We start from the raw sequence: 23,481 nt of genomic DNA, 5'->3' as shown, positions 1-23,481 counted from the left end.
TATATACTATTATAATGTGGGTGGTGTCAAGCAGTTTGCCCATTTGTCCACAGGGGGCGTTGCTCTCTCCTCTGGTTAATGGCTATGCCAAGGCACCTTGATTTATAGTCTGTATGGAAAGTTGATATGTGAAAACTCCATAGGTTTATCTCCTGAAATGTAATTACTAGTAAATGTGTTACCAAGTCCTGATTTGCAAATCTCCTTTGTGATGCAGAAATCTGTTACTTAAAGGCAGTTTGCACAAATGACTGGTGAAACAAACTAAGCATCGCACCTTGTAGGGGCGTTAAAGGTAACCTTGATCATATCTTCAGTGTCCAAATTCATCACTGGGTTTGTTCTTTAAGCAAATATGCTAATGAGGTGCTTGGTGCACTCTAGGCGTACCCGAGTAATTCAGTTGCACCTTCCCATCTACTTGTTTTGCATCCATTTCCGAACCCTCTTCCTTGATTGACATCTCTGACTATTGGAGTCGAGGGATTAGATATATATGGGAAAACAAGTATGTGGGAAGGTGCAGTGACCTGCTTGGCCACACCCAGGGTGCACTGAGCACATCATTAGCATCTTTAAATAAAGGACGTCTGACAAACACTGCAGTAGATTTGGGAAACTAAAGGTACAATTGGTCCGGCTACTGCCCCGCTGTCTGGCATTGGACGTATACCTGATGTTGTGTAGACAACGCGGCCGGCAGCCAATCCGTGAGCTCAGCGGTTCGGCCATGTAGCTGGAACACAAAGCTGCTCGGCTGACTGACTGCCGCTCTGTTAATGTGATGTCCACCACAAAGCGAATCAGTGAGCTCAGCGGCTCGCTGCGTAATGAACTAATAAATTGTGTAATGTTGACGTTTTTTTCCCACAGCTGTGACTGATGACCATTGTCCTTTATTGCTGGTACACCGCCTAGGTCCTGTAGTGATATGCGTTGCTCAATAGAACCGTCCGCAGTTTGCCCACTGTGCAGTGACTGCCGTTTCAAGAATTATATTCCGAAGAAGGTCCAGTGTGATAAATCCCAGTAGTTGGATTTTGTAATGGTGACGTTTGGTAATGGCCATCTCCCTAATAGATTTTTTTCTTAAAATAGATTATATCACCAGTTTGAGCATGTTAAACTGGCCACATCATGGGCAAGTGGCTGCAGAGCTGAATAAAATGTACATTTTACTTTTCATGTATGTTGTGGAGATATTAGCAAAAATTAGTAGCTTGTAAAGTTAAGATTGTAAGAGCGCATTAAAGATTCTTCTTTGGGGAGTGTACTTTTTTATTTCACCTTGTCTGATGATGACGACGATGACAAATCATAAGCAGGTGTTTGTAACAGGCTTGCTCTATGTTTGACATGTAATGACACACAGCTCTTACCAGTCTCACTGCCAGGACTGGCTGTGATGGGGGAAGGGAATACATCAGTCATGAGAAACAGCTCTGCAGCTCTCAACTGACCACACAGTTCTACTTTACACCCCCTAAGTGCACACGGACAGTGCCATGAAATAAGAGCTGCAGGAGGTGTTTACCATGACACACAGCTCTGCTCATCTCTCCTCCTACACTTGTAAGCACTGATGACAGACAGTGCCATGAAATAAGAGCTGCAGGAGGTGTTTACCATGACACAGCTCTGCTCATCTCTCCTCCTACACTTGTAAGCACTGATGACAGACAGTGCCATGAAATAAGAGCTGCAGGAGGTGTTTACCATGACACACAGCTCTGCTCATCTCTCCTCCTACACTTGTAAGCACTGATGACGGCAGTGAGATCAGCGATGAGAGCAGGACTGTGTGTCATTGCATGTCTCACACAGAGAAAATCTGTTCTAAGCTTTTTGAAGGCATGTTATCCCCCCCACCCCCCATGACCTCTTTGGCTTATCATTGGGAAATATCATGCAGGGGAAAAGGTACCCCCCCTCCCAAAGACTTTCTGCTAATGCCCCCTCTGTCATAGTGGAAATTTGAATCTAAACTTTATAAGCTAATATCTCTACATCAGACATTGGAAATCACAATGTTTCTTCAACTCTGCAGTCCATATTCCATGGTGGGGCCGGATTCACCTGCCCATGCCGGGGAAGGTCCTCTGCACTTGTGTTACCTTTCTGTTGCTCTGTAAACAGTTGGTGGCTAAAATGAATTAAAGGCCAGCTTGTTGGGTTCAGTGTATTTTGCACCGTTCCATGGACCGGTTTGTGTTGTACTAACTGATATTCTTTATTTCCAGAAGTCTGCCGCTCCAGACAGTATTGGAGATGAAGGATTCTTTGATCTTTTGAGTCGATTTCAAAGCAACCGAATGGATGATCAGAGGTGCAATTTGCAGGGCAGAAACCTCATGACTGTGCCCACAGCTACATCAACACCTCCCAAATCCATGAGAAAATGTAAGTTTATGAGGAACAATCTGTAATGTTGCACTTCTATATCACAGGTCTCATTTCTTCCAGCACACCGAAATTGTGTCTGTACTCTCCCATCACTTGGTGATTATAATGTTATTACATATAGACGGCCTTCAATATTTATGTTCCTGATATAACAAAAAAAGCATAATGGTATCAAGAGATTGGATACCTTGTTTTACTACGTGGTACTAAAATAACACATCCACATAATAGAGGCGAATTGATGACCTCCAAAGACCCTGTTCACACTGGTGTCATTTCGATTATATGTACAGAATGTGTCTATTAGGCTTTGCTCCTTTTCCTTTAACTTGGGGATCAGGTTTCTTTTTTCAGGCTGTAAGAGAAAAAAAGTGTTGTAGCTGTATTGTTCTGACCTAAAATTAGATTGCAGGATCACCAGTGAAACCAAATTGTGGAAATATTAACCCTTCTATATCACAAGCCTAAAGCATTTGCCTCCAGCGAGAGCACATTATAGGCTTGCTGCTGTCAGCTGAAATGTTTTACTCTATCTCAGTCTTGGAGCCAATGCCAGAAGTGGAGCATAAAGGGAATGGGCAGACTCTACTTTTTAACCGCCTGGTCACTGATTTGTGGTTAATTTTTTCTGCAGCCTTATCTGCGTCTGCTGTATCCCCTCGTACGGATGAGTTTCTGGACCTACTAGCCAGCTCCCAGAGTCGGAGGCTGGATGACCAGAGGGCCAACTTCAGCAATCTACCTGGTCTGAGAATCAGCCAGCAGCACAGTAAGTCCGTGCTGGGCCACCTGATGACCACTGAGAACATAGAGCCAGATGACGATTTCTTTGACATGCTGGTCAAATGCCAGGTAAATAGATCATATAGAACAATGATATTTAACTCCTGCAATAAGAGTCAGTGATAAGCGGTCATAAAGGAGCGCTTAGGAAGCAACCCAGGGGCAGACAAGGATGTCAGGTCTCCACCGCAGATCCAGCCGAAAACCTCCAATGGAGGATAGGAGCAATGAGAAAATGGAAAACTGTCTTAGGAGCGCAGTAAAGAGACTCTGACAAGAGATGGGTTTAAACCACAATGCGTTTCGACGGAGGATCCGTCTTCATCAGGTGGAACTTCCACCTGATGAAGATGGATACTCCGTTGAAACGCGTTGTGGTTTAAACCCATCTCTTGTCGGAGTCTCGTTCCTGCGCTCCTAACACTGTTTTCCATTTTCTCATTTAACTCCTGCAAGTCATTTTTAATGTCCTTAGGCTTGATCTTGAGCCATGGCGACTTGATAGATGAATGATCTGTAGGAAGATCGATCTTGTGCAACCCTAGATCATAGTCTTCTCCTCAGTTACCTTGATAGTATCAAGCCATCGGGTTGGTGGTCTTCCTCTCCGCCTTGTTCCTTATATTTTTCTAACCTGCAAGTCTATATGATCACAAACTCCCTTATAAGCACTGTCTTATTCTTTTAATTTCTGAAGATTGTTTGTTCTTTGTTCATAATGGGGAAAGGGGCGCAATGAGGGAGGGCAAAACTTCATTAAGAAATACCAGCACAAACTGCTCGGAAACGGTGGCCATTCCCTTTTCCCTTTCAGCGGAGGAGAAATTCTTTACCTTATCTTGACGTTGACTTACCATCAAATCCTCATGATATCTATAAATTAAATGTTCAGCCTCTTATTTCTGTAGTTATACAAGAAATTCAATCCTGGAAATCCCTTAAATTGTCCTTTGCAGGTAAAGCCTATCTAATTAAATTAAAATGATCTCTTTCCCTAAAATACTCTTTCAGACATCTTCCACATGCCAGGCGATATATAGTTGTTTCCCGCTCACCAACTGGTATATGACAGAGCAGCTTGCCGGTAATATCCCTGTCAGACTGGATTGAAATTGTGTTACGAAGTTATGGCGTCTGCCCTGGTTAGTGGCGGAGGGGGGGGGGGGGGGTTATAGTTGAAAAAGGCAGTCTAATGTCAGTAATATTGCATAAATGTTCTTCTGTTATGTTATTGGACATTATATGTATACTTTGTATTACACTCAATAAAGACGGTTTAAAAAAACAAAACAGCACCCCCTCGGGCGGTAAAGTAACTCTGCCAAAAGACATTGCTTCTGCCTTTAAAGGGAACCTGTCACCCCCCCCCCCCCCCCCAGGGCGTTTTTAAGTGAAAGAGCCACCTTCAGCAGTACTAAGGCTGCATTCTGTGAAGGTGGCTCTTCTGTTTCTGACCCCTAGTAATGCTGAAATATTGACTTTTATAAATAGGTCCTCATACCTGTAATGTGTCCCATACTGTAGGTATGGTGTGTCTCCCCTGTATCAGCCGCCTGCCAACCGTCAATCGTGCCTCTGTTGTGTCTGGGCACCGCCTCCTCCTGTGTAGTATGTCTGTGCTGTGACAACTCTAGCTGCAGCTTCCCCCATCCCCCTCCTCCTCTTGCTTTTTCCCGCTCAGCACACAAGCAGCTCAGCTTATCAGATGCTGTCTGCTGAGGGAGTAAAAAGAAAGAGGAAGAGGGGGATGGCAGGTATTTCCTGATGAAGGGGGCATGAGACCCCTGAAACGCGTTGAATAAAACCACTGCAATCATACAGCATTCTCCTGGAATTTGTCTCAGCGGCAGCGCGGAATATAACTACGAACTCCCTTTGGATATATAATTTCTTCTGGTCACTAAGGACCTGTGGATCTGCAGCAGCCGCTACCTACATGCTCTTATCTCAAGAAAAAACAAAAAAACTGAACTGAAGTAGAATTGAATGACATGCATGATGTAAAAGCATGTTCACATTGGCCATAAAAGCAAGCAAAACCAAAGGAAAAAACAATGTGTGCATATACCCTAATAAAAATAAATAAGTAAAAAAGCAAGTGCATTAAATAACATAGGGTACTTGGTAAACACTATTTTGATCAAAATAGTGTTTACCAAGTACCCTATGTTATTTAATGCACTTGCTTTTTTACTTATTTATTTTTATTAGGGTATATGCACACATCGTTTTTTCCTTTGGTTTTGCATGCTCTTATCTCATCCTAACCAGGTGAGCAAATTTCATGATATACTCTATCCTTTGTGACGTGGATAAGACCATATTGCGCTTTTTGTCTCCCCCCCCCCCCCCCCCTTTTTTTTTTGCCCTAGAGTTTAAAATTGCAATCAATAATACTCCTTCAGGTAAAGCCCCAGGTCCAGATGGTCTCCTCCTGATCTATTACAACAAACTCAACTCCTACATATTCTCTCCCTTCTTGTCTGCCATCAGTAATATCTGCTGGCTCGGTATCTCCACTTTCCAAAGATGCACTAACTGCCAACATTACGATTATGCATAAAGTAGGTAAAGATCCTGTGCTCCAGCTATCGCCCAGTATCTTTACTTAATGTAGATTTGTAACTTTTTACCAAGATTCTAGCAACCAGACCTGCGTCCTTGCTCGGAGACATTATTCACCCTGGGATTTATTTCTGGCAGAAAAGTGAGGGACAACACCACTGAGGCCTTGAATCTCATTTATAGAGCCAAATTAGATGACACTCCTTTGATGCTCTAATCCACATATGCTGAAAAGGCCTTTGATCGGGTCAACTGGGTGTTCATGGAAAAGGTGTTGAAATCTATTGGGTTGCAGAGCTCCATGCTAAAGTGGATCAGTTCTCCCTATAGTACTCCCTTCGCCTGTGTGCGGGTGAATGGTGTTTTCACCGAGAAGTTTCCAATTGCAAATGGCACTCGGCAGGGCTGCTTCCCTCTCTCCCCTAATTTTTATCCTCACGCTTGATCCCTTCCTTCAGTGTATCCAGTCCAACCCAGATATTATGGGTCTAAAGATTCAAAATATCACTTAAAAAAATTGTGGCTCCAGCGGTTGACCTATTCTTCATTACTAACCCGATTGTATCTCTCCCTAGCTTGATGTTGGAATTTTTAAAAAGAAAATGCAGTTTTGTCTAATTTTAAAATTAACTTAACGAAGTCGGAGGCTTTGAATATAAATCTCCATTTGAAATTAGTTTCCTCATTACATAATTCATTTAAATTTCGTTGGTCATCTCAGTCCTTGAAGTATTTAGGCATTAGGCTGGAGTCACACTAACCTGCGCAAAATACGGTCAGTATTTTACATGCGTAATACGGATGACAGACCCCTAAATAGTGCTCCGTATGTCATCCGTAATCAAGGTGTGGTCGCGTATTTTGCGCATGTCAGCATCCGTATGTAATCCGTATGGTGAGATTTTCTCGCAGGCTTGCAAAATTGACATATAATGGAGCCCTATGACAGTTTTAATAAAGAAATGAAAGAATAGATATAGACACATAGAATACATATATATATATATATATTTTATATATATATATATATATATATATATATTATGTATTCTATGTGTCTATATCTATTCTTTCTATCTTTATTAAACCTGTCAGTGTGAGTTTACTATATCGCGCACTGAATTGCCGGCTTTGCTCAAAGATACCGGGTGCGTATTTCTCGCAAGTCACACGTATGGTCCGTGTGTAATCCGTATTTTTTGCGCACCCATAGACTTGCATTGGCGTATTACGGGCGTAGTACGCTGACAATCGCAGCATGCTGCGAGTGGCACGGAGCGTAGAATACAGATGAGAAATATACGGCTAGTGCGAGGGACCCCATAGAGAATCATTGGTCCGTGTCTAATGCGTGCTTTTTGCGCCAATCACTCTCCCGTATTCCTCGCCAGTGTGACCCCGGCCTTATTCTCTTCTCCACTGATATTAATTCCATCTTCAAACTTAATCTTTTACCATTGCTCCAGAACATTAAAGTTGATTGATCATTACTTGGTTTGGCAAATGTGAAATTCTTAAAATGAATGTTCTCCTTCGCATATTACACTGGGTTCCAAATTATTATGCAAATGATATTTTTCTATGATTTTCCTAAATAGTCGGTACAAATGACAGTCAGTCTAATAAAAGTCATCACCGGTTAGATTATACATCGAATTTTATTGAAGAAACCTCCCAATGATAACAGTATAATCTCCAAAATGAATAAAAACTCAAATTGCACTGTTCCAAAATATTAGGCACAGTAGAATTTCTAAACATTTGATATGTTTTAACCCCTTCACTACCAAGGGTGGTTTGCACGTCAACTCCCAGGCCAATTTTTACAATTCTGACCACTGTCCCTTTATGAGGTCATAACTCTGAAACGCTTCCATGGATCCCGGTGATTGACATTGTTTTCTCGTGACATACTGTACTTCATGTTAGTGGTAAAATTTCATTCAAATAACTTGCGTTTATTTGTGAAATAAAATGGAAATTTGGCGAAAATTTTGAAAATTTCGCAATTTTCCAACTTTGAATTTTTATGCCCTTAAATCACAGAGATACGGCACACAAAAAACTTAATAAATAACATTTCCCACATATTTACTTTACATCAGCACAATTTTGGAACCAAAATTTTTTTTTGTTAGGAAGTTATAAGGGTTAAAAATTGACCAGCGATTTCTCATTTTTGCAACACCATTTTATTTTTAGAGACCACATCACATTTGAAGCTACTTTGAGGGGTCTATATGATAGAAAATACCCAAAAGTGACACCATTCTAAAAACTGCACCCCTTAAGGTGCTCAAAACCACATTCAAGAAGTTTATTAACCCTTTAGGTGCGTCACAGGAATTTTTTGAATGTTTGAAAAAAAAAAATTAACATTTAACTTTTTTTCACAAAAAAAATACTTCAGGTTCAATTTTTTTTATTTTACCAATGGTAACAGGAGAAATTGGACTGCAAAAGTTAATGTGCAATTTGTCCTGAGTACGCTGATATGTGATATGTGGGGGGGAACCACTGTTTCGGCGCATGGCAGACCTCAGTAGGGAAGGAGCGCCGTTTGACTTTCTCCTTCGCCTTATTGGGGGACACAGAGACCATGGGTGTATGCTTTGCTGCCACTAGGAGGCTGACACTATGCACAAAAAAAGTTAGCTCCTCCTCCGCAGTATACACCCCACCGACTGGCACCAATTTCCTCAGTTTAGCTTAGTGTCAGTAGGAGGTGGACACGGGTCTTTCATTAGACCCATATCTACCTCGTCGTGCGTCGTTCCTTTACAGGTTCTACGGAGGGATACAGAGTGAAAAGTCACATCTGTACTCCCACATGGAGTCTGCGAGTACGGCGTGTACTGCCACCCCGTATCCTTGCAGTTCTCCGCGGCAGGACCAGCCAGACGGACGCCGACACCAAGACGTGCCAGCGACTCCAGGGGTCCTTGTCGCCAGTCTCCCTCCCACTCGCCTACCAGAGCCTGTCGGTTGGATGGGACGCAGGACTTCTTCAGACCCAGGTAACGGATCGGGGATGGGTGAGTATAGATTTTTATTACCTGGCTGCTCATTCCCGGCGGACAGGGGGCCTCTTCAATGGCACAGGGATGCGGGCGCTCGCAGTCGCCCTACATCTATAGGCACACCATGCTCTTTTTTGCTGGCCCCGCATTTCCCCCCCCCCCCTCCCCCTTTCTGGAGACAGGGAGCACAGGGCCTTTTTCCTTTCCTCCCCTTGAGAGCGGCTTGCGGCTGTGGCGTCCCCTTCTTCCGACCTCCGCGCCGACCCCCTGCTGACAGGTGGCCACCGCAACTAATTTAGGCCCCGGCTTCACTTCGGGCCTACCGCTGCGTCGCGGCCATGCCCCCCGCCCCTTTCTTCTAAGCGGGCTTCTCTCCCGCTCTTCCCAGGCCCTCCCACCGCCTGTCCTTCACCTGCCCAGCCTGCTATTGGCTAGAGGGCGGTGAATTTTAACCCTGCAATGTGCTCCGCCCTCCCTCCTCTCCTGGACGCGCGCTCTTTCTCAGGCAGGCGCCATTTTACCAGCCTGTTAGCCGGACACCAGCTCGTCACCGGATCATCTTCTGCCAGCTGTTTTTTTCGTTCAGGAGGGTCTATCGGCCGGATTTCGCTCTGACCTGCATCCACTGACAGGTCGCAGAGCATCGCTTCTGGGGACACCGGACCGTGAGTAGCTCTGCACTGCAGACTGACCCTTCTCCGCCCTCTGTCCCCCAACCTTCCGGCATTACCTCAGCTTTTCACTATGTCTACCTCTAAGTCTGATCGTACCCGCTCTACTGCCCCCCCCCTGCACTTTAGTCAAGTTCTTTGCATGTTCTTCGTGCAATCGCAAACTTCCAACAGGCCAGTCCACTCCCCTCTGCCTGGATTGTAGCATCCCAATTCAGCCTGACGCCGTCCAGGAGCCATCTACGGCTCCAGGTGAGAGTGAACCCCCCATGCCTGGCTGGGCCTCCTCGCTATCTCAATCAGTGGCAGACCTCACCAAGGTGTCTCAGTCCCTGGTGGCCGTTCTTGATAAGTTGCCCCTGGACTCTTCAGCAGGGCCAAGCAGGTCCCAAATTGTTCCATCTGAGTCAGCCAGCGTTAGTCGCAAAAGACCCAGGCAAGATGCCCAGCCGGATTCCTCTCCTCGTCCCATCTCACCGCATAGCCCTTCTCAGCAGCCTCCCTCTCGGGCCTCCTCTCCCGAGTCAGGTGAAGCGCTTTTGGACAGGTCATCTGAGGGGATTTTAGAGCTGGATTCAGACCAGGATGCAAACATGAAGGTCACAGTGCAGAACCTCATTGCAGCGATCCATCATACTTTCGATATTGCTGACTCCCCTGCGAAATCCTCAGGTCAGGAGGTTTCGTTCAGACGGGCAGAAACTCCCTCCAGGGTTTTTCCTTTCCATTCCGAGTTTGGGAAAATTTTTACCAAGGAAAGAGAGGATCCGACCAGACGCTTTCAAAGAGGAAAACGTCTAGGCGTACTCTACCCATTTGCTAAGGAGCTCACGGACAACTGGTCGGCCTCTCCCTCGGTGGATCCGCCTGTGTCCAGGCTTTCCAATAACACGGTTCTCCCGCTTTCAGGCGTGGCGTCCCTAAAGGATTCTAATGACAGGATTATAGAATCCCTGGCGAAGACAGCCTTTGAAGCGGCTTCAGCGGCTGTGTGCCCAATCTTTGCTTCATCCTGGGCAGCAAAGGCCATAGCCACGTGGGCAGACTACCTTCGTCAAGGCGTCTTAGATAAGGCGCAACCGGAGCGTTTGACCGATCTCGCCAATCAGATCTCCCATGCTGGGGACTATCTTCTTTCCGCTTCCTTGGATGCCGCATCCTGTGCAGTTCAGGCGTCAAGCAACGTAGTTGCAATTCGACGTACAGTTTGGCTAAAGGCCTGGCAAGCGGACTTGTCTTCTAAAAAGTCCCTCACTAACCTGCCTTTTCAGGGGGTGCGCCTCTTTGGGTCCCAATTGGACCAGATTATTAAGGATGCCACCGGAGGCACGAGTTCACTTCTCCCTCAGTCCAATCCTCGCAGACCTCCACTAAGGCCTCAGTTTTGACCCTTTCGGACTTTCCGCCGTTTCAATACGGCGGACAACTCCTCCAGCCAACAGAGACCGCATGCTCGCCAGGAGAGAAAGAAAGTTTCCTTCAGACCCACTCCTTCCTGGCGATCCCACTCTTCCCAGGGCAGACCGTCCAGATCTGGATCTGGACGGTCTACTTCAGCATGACTATCGTCGGAAACGCGAGGCGCCTTTCCAATTGGGAGGCCGACTTCCTTCCTTCAGGGACGTTTGGCTGGCCTCCGTAGAGGACGCTTGGGTCAGGGAGGTCGTATCCTCAGGATACAAGATACAGTTAGTCTCTCTCCCACGGGATCGTTTCTTCGAATCCCGGCCTCCAAAGGATCCAGCCTTGGTCCCGGGGTTCTCTACGACTATCGCCTCTCTCCTCAGACAGCACCACTACCAGCTCGTCGCATGGCCCTTCGGTCTTGCCACCGCTCCCAGACTCTTCACGAAGATCGTGGCTGCGTTGATGGCTTTGTTGAGAGTCAGAGGTCTCGTTCTTTTCCCGTACCTAAACGATATTCTGATCAGGGCTCCCTCATTTCAACAGGCTCACCAAAGTTTGTCAATAGTCCTGGACACTCTTTCCGATTTCGGGTGGATCGTCAACAGGGAAAAAGTCCTGTCTGGTTCCTACCCAACGCCTGGTCTTTCTAGGCCTTCTGTTCGACACTCGTCAGTCAAGGGTCTTTCTCCCACAAGAGAAGATTCTCTCTCTGCAGCAGGAAGTACGATCGCTGCAGATCTCACGATTCCCGTCCCTCCGTACAGCCAGGAGGGTCCTGGGAAAGATGGTCGCGGCGATAGAGGCAGTTCCCTTTGCCCAATTTCACGCCAGACCTCTCCAGCAGGCCATTCTGTCGAAGTGGAACAGGTCGCCTCGGTCCCTGGATCGCCCTGTTCCTCCTTCTTACCGGATCAAGCGGTCCCTCAACTGGTGGTTGTCGTCACCTCTCATTCTATCGGGTCGATTCTTCCTTCCCATTCGCTGGCAGATAGTAACCACAGATGCCAGTCTCCTCGGTTGGGGTGCAGTGTTCCGCAACCACACTGTTCAGGGTCGATGGTCGGATCGGGAATCAGTACCGATCAACATTCTGGAGATTCGAGCTATCCATCTTGCTCTCGTTCACTGGGAAAGGCTCCTCAAGGGACTGCCGGTACGGATTCAGACAGACATCGCCACAGCGGTGGCATATGTCTACCGCCAAGGGAGAACACGGAGTGTCTCAGCCCTGGCGGAGGGGTCCAAGATTGTTCGTTGGGCGGAGATTTCCGTTCCGACAATTTCCGCGGTGCACATTCCCGGCGTAGACAACTGGGCCGACGATTTTCTCAGCCGCAAGGGTCTCGCGGCGGGAGAGTGGTCCCTCCATCCGGAGGTGTTTCATCTGCTCTGCCTTCGGTGGGGAACCCCGGATGTAGACCTCCTGGCGTCTTGCCTCAACAGGAAAGTCCCACAATTCGTGTCCAGGTCTCGGGACCCTCTGGCAGTGGGCGCCGACGCCCTGGCCGTTCCTTGGTCCCAGTTCGACCTTCCCTACCTGTTCCATCCTCTGCCTCTTCTTCCCAACCTGTTGAAAAAGATCAAGGCAGAAGGAATTCCAGTCATTCTCATCGCCCCGAATTGGCCCAGAAGGTCTTGGTTCGCGGACATTGTCAACCTTTTCGCGGACGCCCCCTGGAAGCTTCCAGACAGAACAGATCTGTCTCAGGGACCGATTTGCCACCCCAATTCTCGGCCGCTCAATTTAACGGCGTGGCTGTTGAGACCGAGGTTCTGAAACGGGCAGGATTTTCCGACCAGGTAGTTCAGACCATGATCCGAGCCAGAAAGCCATCATCTTCCAAGATCTACTACCGTACTTGGAAGGCCTATTTCACTTGGTGTGAGACCAATGCCATCGCGCCCATGTCCTTTTCGCTCCCTTCAGTCCTAGCGTTTCTTCAGGCAGGATTGGATGCGGGCCTTGCCCTCCGTTCCCTGAAGGGTCAAGTTTCGGCGCTGTCCATTCTATTTCAGAAAACATTGGCTTCCCGTCCTCAGGTTCAGACCTTTCTTCAGGGCGTGGCTCACACGGTTCCGCCGTACCGGGCGCCCGTGGATCCATGGGATCTTAATCTGGTTCTTGAGGTTCTGCAAGGTCCTCCCTTTGAACCCCTCAGGGATATTTCCCTTTCTCTCCTTTCTTGGAAGGTAGCCTTTCTGGTGGCCATCACCTCCGTCCAGCGCGTGTCGGAATTGGCAGCTCTTTCGTGCCGCTCCCCTTTTCTGGTGCTCCACCAGGATAAGGTAGTTCTGCGGCCTCCGCCCTCTTTCCTGCAGAAGGTGGTGTCCTCGTTTCACCTCAACGAGGATATCGTGCTACCATCCTTTCGTCCGTATCCAACTCATCCCCGAGAGCGGTCCTTGAACAAGCTGGACCTGGTTAGGGCGATAAGAGTCTATCTGTCTAGGACGACTTCCTTGCGAAAGACAGAGTCTCTTTTCATTATCCCTGATGGGGCGCGGAAAGGCCACTCGGCGTCAAAGGCCACTATTGCTCGCTGGATCAGATCGGCAATTTTGGAAGCCTACCGAGTTAAGCGTCGCGGAGCCCCTCCGGGGATCAGGGCCCACTCTACTCGGGCAGTGGGTGCCTCCTGGGCGGTGCGCCACAGAGCTTCCGCGCTGCAGCTTTGCAAAGCTGCAACATGGTCATCGGTTCACACGTTTGTGAAATTCTACAGAGTCCACACCTACGCTTCGGCGGACGCCAGCCTAGGTAGACGGATTCTGCAGGCCGCGGTGGTGAGTCCGCTGGCCTGATGGAAGTTTGTTTCCCACCCCAGGGACTGCTTTGGGACGTCCCATGGTCTCTGTGTCCCCCAATAAGGCGAACGAGAAAACAGGATTTTTTGGGTTGCTTACCGTAAAATCTGTTTCTCGGAGCCTTCATTGGGGGACACAGCACCCTCCCATGTTTTACAACTCCTGTTCTTATGGTTGTCGGTTGGTTACAGTTGAGTTGTCTGTTCTGTTTTCATTCTGTTTTGTTACTTCTACTGCTTTCTCACTAACTGAGGAAATTGGTGCCGGTCGGTGGGGTGTATACTGCGGAGGAGGAGCTAACATTTTTTTGTGCATAGTGGCAGCAAAGCATACACCCATGGTCTCTGTGTCCCCCAATGAAGGCTCCGAGAAACAGATTTTACGGTAAGCAACCCAAAAAATCCTGTCTTTTCAGTGCAAAATTGGCTGGAATTCAGATCGGACGCCATGTCGCGTTTGGAGAGCCCCTGATGTACCTAAACAGGTGACCCCATTTTGGAAACTAGACCCCCCAAGGAACTTATCTAGATATGTGGTGAGAACTTTGAACCCACAAGGGCTTCACAGAAGTTTATAACGTACAGCGGTACAATTAAAAAATCATTTTTTCCTCAAAAATTGATCTTTTCACCCCCAATTTTTATTTTCCCAAGGGTAACAGGACCCTAAAAGTTATTGTGCAATTTGTCCTGAGTATGCTGATACCCCATATGTGGGTGTAAATGACTATTTGGGCGCATAGCAGAGCTCGGAAGGGAAGCAGCACCATTTGACGTTTTTGGCTAGAATTGAGATCGGACACCATGTCGCGATTGGAAAACCCCTGATGTACCAAAACAGTGGAAACCCCCCACAAATGACACCATTTTGGAATCTAGACCCCCCAAGGAACTTATCTAGATGTGTGGTGAGAACTTTGAACCCCCAAGGGCTTCACAGAAGTTTATAACATACAGCCGTACAATTAAAAAATCATATTTTTTCCACAAAAATGATCTTTTCACCCTCAATTCTTATTTTTCCAAGGGTAACAGGACCCTAAAAGATATTGTGCAATTTATCCTGAGTGCGCTGATACCCCACATGTGGGGGTAAACCACTATTTGGGCGCATGGCAGAGCTCTGAAGGGAAGCAGCACCATTTGACGTTTTTGGCTGGAATTGAGATCGGACACCATGTCGCGTTTGGAAAGCCCCTGATGTACCAAAACAGTAGAAACCCCCCACAAATGACACCATTTTGGAAACTAGACCCCCCAAGAAACTTATCTAGATGTGTGGTGAGCACTTTGAACCCCCCCCAGTGCTTCACAGAAGTTTATAACGCCCGGGCGTGAAAATAAAAAAATCGTATTTTTTCCACAAACATCATCTTTTAGTCCCCATTTTTTTTTATTTTCCCAAGGGTAACAGGAGAAATTGGACCCCAAAAGTTGTTGTCCAATTTGTCCTGAGTACGCTGACACCCCATATGTGGGAGAAAACTACTGTATGGGGACACGTCGGGGCTCGGAAGGGAAGTAGTAACGTTTTGGAATGCAGATTTTGATGGAATGGTCTGCGGGTGTCATGTTGCCTTTGGAGAGCCCCTGATGTACCTAAACAATTGAAACTCCCCACAAGTGACCCCATTTTGGAAACTAGACCCCCCACGGAACTTATCTAGATGTTTGGTGAGCACTTTGAACCCCTAAGTGCTTCACAGAAGTTTATAACGCCTGGGCGTGAAAATAAAAAAATCATTTTTTTCCGCAAAAATGATATTTTTGCCCCCAATTTTTTATTTTCCTAAGGGTAACAGGAGAAATTGGACCCCAAAAGTTGTTTTGTAATTTGTCCTGAGTAGGCTGATACCCCATATGTGGGGGTAAAAACTGTTTGGGCGCATGGCAGAGCTTGGAAGGGACGGAGCACCATTTGACTTTTTCAACGCAGAATTGGCTGGAATTGAGATCAGACGTCATGTTGCATTTGGAGAGCACCTGATGTGCCCAAACAGTGGAAACCCCACAATTATAACTCCAACCCTAACCCCATCACACCCCTAACCCTAATCTAAGCCCTAACCCTAATGGGAAAATGGAAATAAATACATTTTCTTTTAGTTTTATTATTTTTCCCTAACTAAGGGGGTGATAACGGGGGGTTTGATTTACTATTTATGGCGGTTTTTATGTTTGGCGGCTGTCACACGCTAAAAGACGCTTTTTATTGTAAAAATAGTTTTTGCATCACCACATATTGAGAGCTATAATTTTTCAGTATTTTGACCCACCGAGTCATGTGAGGTCTTATTTTTTGCGGGATGAGTTGACCTTTTCATTGGTACCATTTTCGGGCACGTGACATTTTTTGATCGCGTTTGATCGCGGTGTACAAGGGGTTAACGTGTCGGGGCACATGACACATTGTACCGGGTGTCAGCTGACCCGGCCGCGACCAGCGGCGCTCACCATGTGGGCGCCGCTGATCACTGTGACGTAATATTCCGTCCATGGTAATTAGGTCAAGGGTCACATGGACGGAATATTACGTCCATTGTAGGTAAGGGGTTAAATTTGCAGCATTAGGAGGTCACATTCACTGAACAAAAAAGCTATTTAACTCCAAAACATCCTAACAGGCCAAGTTATATGTTAACATAGGAATCCTTTGATATCACCTTCACAATTCTTGCATCCATTGAAATTGTGAGGTTTTTGGAGAGTTTCTGCTTTTATTTCTTTGCATGAAGTCAGAATAGCCTCCCAGAGCTGCTGTCTTGATGTGAACTGCCTTCCACCCTCATAGATCTTTTGCTTGATGATACTCCAAAGGTTTTCTATAGGGTTCAGGTCAGGGGAAGATGGTGGCCACACCATGAGTTTATCTCCTTTTATGCCCATAGCAGCCAATGACTCAGAGGTATTCTTTGCAGCATGAGATGGTGCATTGTCATGCATGAAAATGATTTTGCTCCTGAAGGCACATTTCTGCTTCTTATACCATGGAAGACAGCTGTCAATCAGAAACTCGATATACTTTGCAGAGGTCATTTTCACACCTTCAGGAACCTTAAAGAGCCCTACCAGCTGTTTCCCCATGATTCCGGCCCAAAACATGACTCTTCCACCTCCTTGCTGATGTCGCAGCCTTGTTGGGACATGGTGGCCATCCACCAACCATCCACTACTCCATCCATCTGGACCATCCAGGGTTGCTCGACACTCATCAGTAAACAAGACTGTATGAAAATTAGTCTTCATGTATGTCTGGGCCCACTGCAACCATTTCTGCTTGTGAACACTGTTTAGGGGTGGCTGAATAGTAGGTTTATGCACCACAGCAAGCCTTTGAAGGATCCTACACCATGAGGTTCGAGGGACCCCAGAGGCACCAGCAGCTTTAAATATCTGTTTGCTGGTTTGTAATGGCTTTTTAGCAGCCGCTCTCTTAAACCGATGAACTTGCCTGGCAGAAACCTTCCTCATTCTGCCTTTATCAGCACAAACATGTCTGTGCTCAGAATCAACCACAAATCTCTTAACAGTACGATGATCACGTTTAAATTTTTGGGAAATATCTAATGTTTTCATCTCTTGACCAAGGCATTGCACTATTTGATGCTTTTCAGCAGCAGAGAGATCCTTTTTCTTTCCTAAATTCCTTGAAACCTGTGCCCTGCTTAATAATGTGGAACATCATTCTTAAGTAGCTTTCCTTTAATTGGGCTCACCTGGTAAACTAATTATCACAGGCGTTTGAGATTGATTTCAGTGATCCAAAGAGCCCTGATACACAATACCATCTATGAGTTTATTAGAAAAACAAAAAATTACATCTTTATGACACTTGAATCCAATTTGCATAATAATTTGGAACACAGTATATATCTTTTTCAAACTCTTCACATTAAAGTGCCTAGCTTTAAATCTATAGTGTCCATACAAGTAGGTTTCCTATGGGCTATTAAACCAGTTAGACTCCAGTGATCCCTCCTATGTAGTCCAAAAGTCTAGGTCGATTGGGCCTTCCAGATATGAAAACTTATTATGTCTAGAGTTATAAATTGATGCAGGCACACTTCGGTGAAGCCATGGGTACAAATAGAACAAAAAGCTTTTCAGAGGTCACTATAGCTGCTCTTCCCTGGTGACCTTCCATTTCCCAAACTTAGTTGAAATCTCATCCTACAAGAGGTGCTACACGCTATTGCTGCTCTAGACCAGAGATAAGCAAACTTCTCCTTCTCATTCCATCTCCTTTATTGCCTATTATCGGGTCTCTGGACTTCTCCCCTGATCTGTCAGACCCTGTTTTCAGACTTTGGATCTCTCAGGGATAGTATAGGGCCTTCTAGATTGGCGTAGATAATGATTGGCCTTCATTTGAGGCACTTCAAGCTATTATTGACCCCTTGCCACTGGGAACATGGTGTTCTCTCCAACGCCGTCACTTTGATGTCTCACTTCCAAACTATGCTCAATACATACAAACCCTTTCCCCTTTTAAAACTTGTGTGGGTGAGAGGGTGATTCTCATGCTTTTTCCTCTGTCCACGCAATGCTAACTAACCCAATGGATCAGCCTTCTCCCTAGATTTTTAATACAATGGGAAGAGGACTTGGGCCTCACTCTCTCCATGGAACAAAGGGAAAGGGTGTTGTCTTTGGCGCATAAATCTTTGATAAATTCTCGGCTTCAGGGTGGTTTTACACTTACCGTATTTTTGCAGCCCGCAAAATTCAATTGTGTGCCGTACGGCCGTGAGGGCCGTATATACGGCTGTGAAAAAATAGCGAGCTTGCTCGATATTTTTCACGGCGTACAGACACGGCAACTATTTAAATCAATGGGGCCGCAAAAACAAACTGGAAGATTGTTTTTGCGGCACACCGTCGCTTCTGATTTTGCGATACGCAAACATTTTTTGCGGCCTGTTATTGTGGTACACCACAAAAAATGTGGCGATATGGGCCGCAATAATGGACCGCAAAAAATGCGGTAAGTGTAAAACCGCTCTCAGGAAGCGAATGTCAAAATTCTTTCATAGTGGTACAGGGTTAAACAAAATGTTCCCCTCTATTGACCCTAAGAGATGTGCTCAGGTGAGGGAAATTTTCTTCCTATCTTTTGGTCCTGTCTGGTTTTACAACCATTCTGGACTAAAGTGAAAACCATTATCAGGTCGATTACAGGCGTTTCATCTGAAATGAGTACTGAGCTATTCCTTCTACATCTCTGTGAGGCTTCCGTTTCCTCCTAAAAATTATCTCTAGTAAGATTTTTGGTGATAGCTGCCAGAGCTTGTATTCTGCCATTATGGAAGAAAGCCAATCCACCTAGCCCGTCCCTCTGCATTTCTAAGGTCAATATTTTAATGTACATGGATGGAATTCAAGCACTCCAATGAATATGGTAGCCTTGTGTAACTTAACCCTCAGACTTGAATGTCATTTGGGTTTTTGTTCAAATGGATGCCTGGATCGGGGTAAATCTCTCCACCCTCCTAGCCCCCCCCCCTTTTTTTTTTCTTCACACTTTTATTTCTCCCCGTCATCTCTTCCTTTTTGTCTTCATTCCTGAAGTTCTACTCTTCTCTCTCTGCTCTCCTTCCTATGTTAATGAAAATTGGACAAAACGAGGTCACAGTGTGGATTCTTGTTCATGATACAGTTGTTTTTTGGAAAATATGTCTAATCTATGGCTTTGTCTAAATATTTGTTTTTGTTTCGTTCCTAAATTAAAAAATAAATACCAGCAGTTTCCTAAATTGTCCATTTATGTGATTTAATACCATGATGCATGGTTAATTTGTACTACACACAAAAAAAGTACCTTTAGCATTAAATTAATGTCCAGGTGCACAAATATCCTGTGTGGTCAATGTACAAACATATTGCATACATTATGCACCAACAAGTAATAAATAGATGAACTCCAATGTTGTAGTTTTCGTTCTGACCAAAGTCAGATATGCCAGATCACCAGTGAGGCCGAATTATGAGTTTACGCCCTTAATTTACAAGCGCTTGGAGACAAAAGAGACTGCTTACACGGGCCGTGGGCGAATCACTTTATCTGACGTAATGAAACACAAGGCAATCTTTTATACCATTTACAACAATATGTAATTCTATGGAGCTCATGTGGCCCCCACCATCACCTCAGGGTCATACCTTGTTTATATTGTACCCAGAACACGTTGTGGCTGACTATTGAGAACATATGAGATAAGAAGCGTATTTCCCTTAAAGAGGAGACAGCCAAAACTGCAGTGTCATAAGAATTAAATGAAAGGCAAATGAATAATTAAAGGCAGTTAGGCATTTAAAGGCAAATCATTAACCCTTCTATATCACCAATATTGCTGCAAAGGTTAACAATGCAAAGGTATTTTGTTAGCGTTTTTAGAGTGTGTGCACACGTTGCGGATCCGCAGCGGATTTGGTCCTGCGGATCCGCAGCAGTACCATTATAATCAATGGAAAATGAAATCCGCAGTGCACACGGTGTGGAATTTTCTGCCCGGATTTGCTGCGGTTTCAAATGCGCAACATGTCAGTTCTTTGTGTGGATTCTGCTGCGGTTTGGCACCTCCATGGCAGGTGTCAAACCGTAGAGGAAACCCGCAGGGTAAACCGCAGAAAATCTGCAGATAAACCACAGGTCTTTTGACCTGCGGTTTTACCTACTAATTTTCACAAATCCGCGCGGAAAATTCCACAGCAGAATCCGCAGCGTGTGCACACACCCTTAGAGAATAAAAGCCATTCAATCACATCAAGGTGATCTTTTAATATTGATGGTCCCTAAACACATTAAATGTCTTACCCCTCCATGTGCAAAACCAGCCTTATGAGAATTTGGAGTAAAAAAAAGACCAGACGTAGCTCGCAGTTAAGACCTTATGTGGGAAAGATAGGTGGACAAGAGTGCTGAGCCCTGAAGGGGGTCACAACCCGTGATATGTACTACACAAAAGAAAAAATAGGACCCACACATAGAGAGGTAAGACGTTTAGTGACCATCCATTTTGAAAGGTCACCTTGACGTGGTTGGATGGCTAAGTAACTTGGGTTATTAACGTTTGCTGCAATATTGGAGATCATGTACTCATTAGTCACGGAGAGCTGACACATTGCGAATGTTTGTAATCCTTTTACTAATGTTTTCCTTCAATGCTTTGCTTTTTTCAAGGGATCTCGATTAGATGACCAACGTTGTGCTCCTCCTCCACCACCCAAAAAAGGTCCTACAGTCCCAGATGAAGACTTCTTCAGTCTTATTCTGCGTGCACAGGCCAAGCGCATGGATGAACAGAGGGTGACCTTATCCTCACACCAAAAGAGACCGAACTCAAACTAGGGGATAAGTTTTCATACTGCGCCCTAAGCTGCAATCTGCTATTGATGGATAAAAAAATAAAATATAACGAACAATCAGGGTTTTCATAGTACTGTAATGTGTATACTCTTCTGTAAAATAGAACCATTGCAAGGTACCTTTTCTACCTAATGTGTTTGGGCATTTCCAGTGTTATAGTTCCCTCCAGTCATTAGAAGGCGCAACACTAACCTGAAACACTGCCATTGTGTGATGAAGCTTCGGACAAATGCTACAGATTGGCTAGCATCTCTAATGTCTGGGCTACCAGGGCCTCAGATCCTCTAGGTGTACATACATAGTGTCTCCTATGGTGCAGACAACCTCGCCTGCTCAGTACTGTACCGCTCTCCTTTGTGGACGGTTGTATTTCTATGTCTGTATCTGTATATATTTGTGTGTATTTTATTAATTGTTCTAAACTATGCCTTTACAAAACGGGTGGGGGGGGGGGTTGGGGCTTGGATCTTTGGGGTGAAAGCCTGGCACAGTTAGTTTTGTGCTAGACCATTGCACTTCGTGGAAAATTTAGACCATAAAGTAAACTAAAGCACTAAAGACTATTATGTAAATATATATTCTTTTCTGGCGTTTTTAGAAGCAGTTTCAATCTTTTTTTTTTTTTTTTTTTTTTTTACTTTTAATACCTGCTGTGCTCATTGAGTGCCACCTTGAGGCAAAACCATGGTACTGACTTTGGGATTATGAAAACGGCATGAGACCTGAAAATTCATGGTGGTTAATATCCAGCTAATTGAGCTGATCCATAGACGCTGACAATGTCAACTAAGTGTGTCTAATTTAGAGAGAATCTTTCAGTAGGACGACCCCCCCCAAACTATTTCTATGCATGTAGCTCTTCCAAAGACCAGTCCACCAATGCCTTTACATGACTAGTCTGTCAGCATTAGAATGGATATGCCAGTGAGGCTGAAGACATGATAGATTCCCTATAAGACAGGTAGCCGTCCTACAAGTGTTGCGTGACATCACACTGTGGGCAACGTAATTGTCTATGTTGAAAAAAAAAGCTGTTCTTGATGCCCTGAAATGTCTACCCCCACTGCATGACTGCACTCTGGTGTCATCACTTCTACCAACAGGTACACTTTGTTCAGTAAAATCTCCTCTTTTATAGCTTATTCGCCTTTGCTTAGGGAAATGATGGTACTGTCAGTGTTCTGCCTGGTCCGGGTTTTAATCTCTGGTTGTGTAATAATGTTTTCATGCAATTTTGAGCTGAAAAAGAAAAAAAAAATGGTAAAACCTTGATTTGCTTTTTTATGTACCTTTTTTCAAATCATGTGGACCAGGAATAAAAACCTAGTTTATTGAACACTAATCCTGTGCAGACTTTTTTATTGTCTAATTTATTTTCTCCTAATGCTAAACAATCACAAGAAAAAAATCAGACTATTTCATGCTAGAAAAAGTAGGAAGGTTTTTGGTGTTATGGACACACTGGTATTATACGAGAGTGTACAAATAACAGAAAAACTGGCGGCACATCAAGAACTAGTGTGAATAGGTGCATACCAAAAAACAGCTTGCATATCAAAATAAGAAAAATGGTTGCACTCAATTGCATTAAGGCATGTCAATATGAAATATCTGAAGTGTGAATGGCATAATGGCTTTTGAAATTTAGAAAGAACACATGAGATGCTTGGCTCAAAATTTGTCCAAAAAATGTGAGCCCATTCACCAACGTCAAGGTAATCCTATGATCGAATGGGTCCCTGAGAGTGAACATTCATTAGAGGGAAGCTATAATCAGAAAATGCCCTATTTCTTAACACTCCCCCCAAGTGGTTTGCACATTAATGGCCAGGCCAGTTTTTACAATTCCGATCACTGTCTCTTTATCAAGTAATAACTGTGGAACTCTTCAATGGATCCCACCGATTCTGAGAATGTTTTTACGTGACAAATTGTACTTCATGATAGTGGTAACATTTCTTCGATATGACATGCGTTTTTAGGGGCAAAAAAAATGAAAATTTGGCAAAAATTTTGCAACTTTCAAACAGAATTCTTATGCCTTTAAAACAGAGAAATATGTTACAGAAAATAGTTAATAAATAACATTTCCCACATGTCTACTTTAAATCAGCACAATTTTTGAAACAGTTTTTTTTGTTAGGAAGTTATAAAGTTGTCCATGATTTTCTCAGTTTTCAAACAAAATTTACAAAACCATTTTTTTTAGGGACCACCTCCCATTTGAAGTGACTTTGAGGGGTCTATATGACAGAAAATACTCAAAAGTGACACCATTCTAAAAACTGCACCCCTCAAGGTTCTCAAAACCACATTCAAGAAGTTTATTAACCCTTCAGGTTAAAAAAAAAACCATTAACTCTTTTCACAAAAATTTTACTTTAGACCCAATTTTTTATTTTTGCAATGTCACCAAGGAGGGGAAAAAAAAAAAAAACGGGTTTTTCAATGTATCCGCGCTG

At 44.8% G+C, this 23,481-nt stretch overlaps 1 protein-coding gene across 5 annotated transcripts in view; it reads left to right on the top strand.

Annotated features, from left to right (window-relative positions):
• GPSM2 (G protein signaling modulator 2) overlaps window positions 1-22,361 on the top strand; it is a 66,868-nt gene extending 44,507 nt beyond the window's left edge. For 3 of the 5 annotated variants that reach the window (XM_073582857.1, XM_073582859.1, XM_073582855.1), the window contains 3 exons: window positions 2,241-2,400; window positions 3,038-3,255; window positions 20,834-22,361. In XM_073582857.1, the coding sequence (XP_073438958.1) occupies window positions 2,241-2,400; window positions 3,038-3,255; window positions 20,834-21,001 (546 nt within the window). In that variant the 3' untranslated portion in view covers window positions 21,002-22,361. The remainder of the gene's footprint in view (window positions 1-2,240; window positions 2,401-3,037; window positions 3,256-20,833) is intronic. The other 2 variants (XM_073582858.1, XM_073582856.1) reach the window with 1 other exon arrangement.
• The last annotated feature ends 1,120 nt before the right edge of the window (window positions 22,362-23,481 follow it).

This window comes from Dendrobates tinctorius, unplaced genomic scaffold (genome assembly GCF_039654945.1).
Source record: "Dendrobates tinctorius isolate UK_male_01 unplaced genomic scaffold, ASM3965494v1 ptg000074l, whole genome shotgun sequence".
NCBI lineage: Eukaryota > Metazoa > Chordata > Amphibia > Anura > Dendrobatidae > Dendrobates > Dendrobates tinctorius.
Note: the sequence above shows the minus strand (reverse complement) of the source record. Positions and strands in the feature narration are given on the sequence as shown.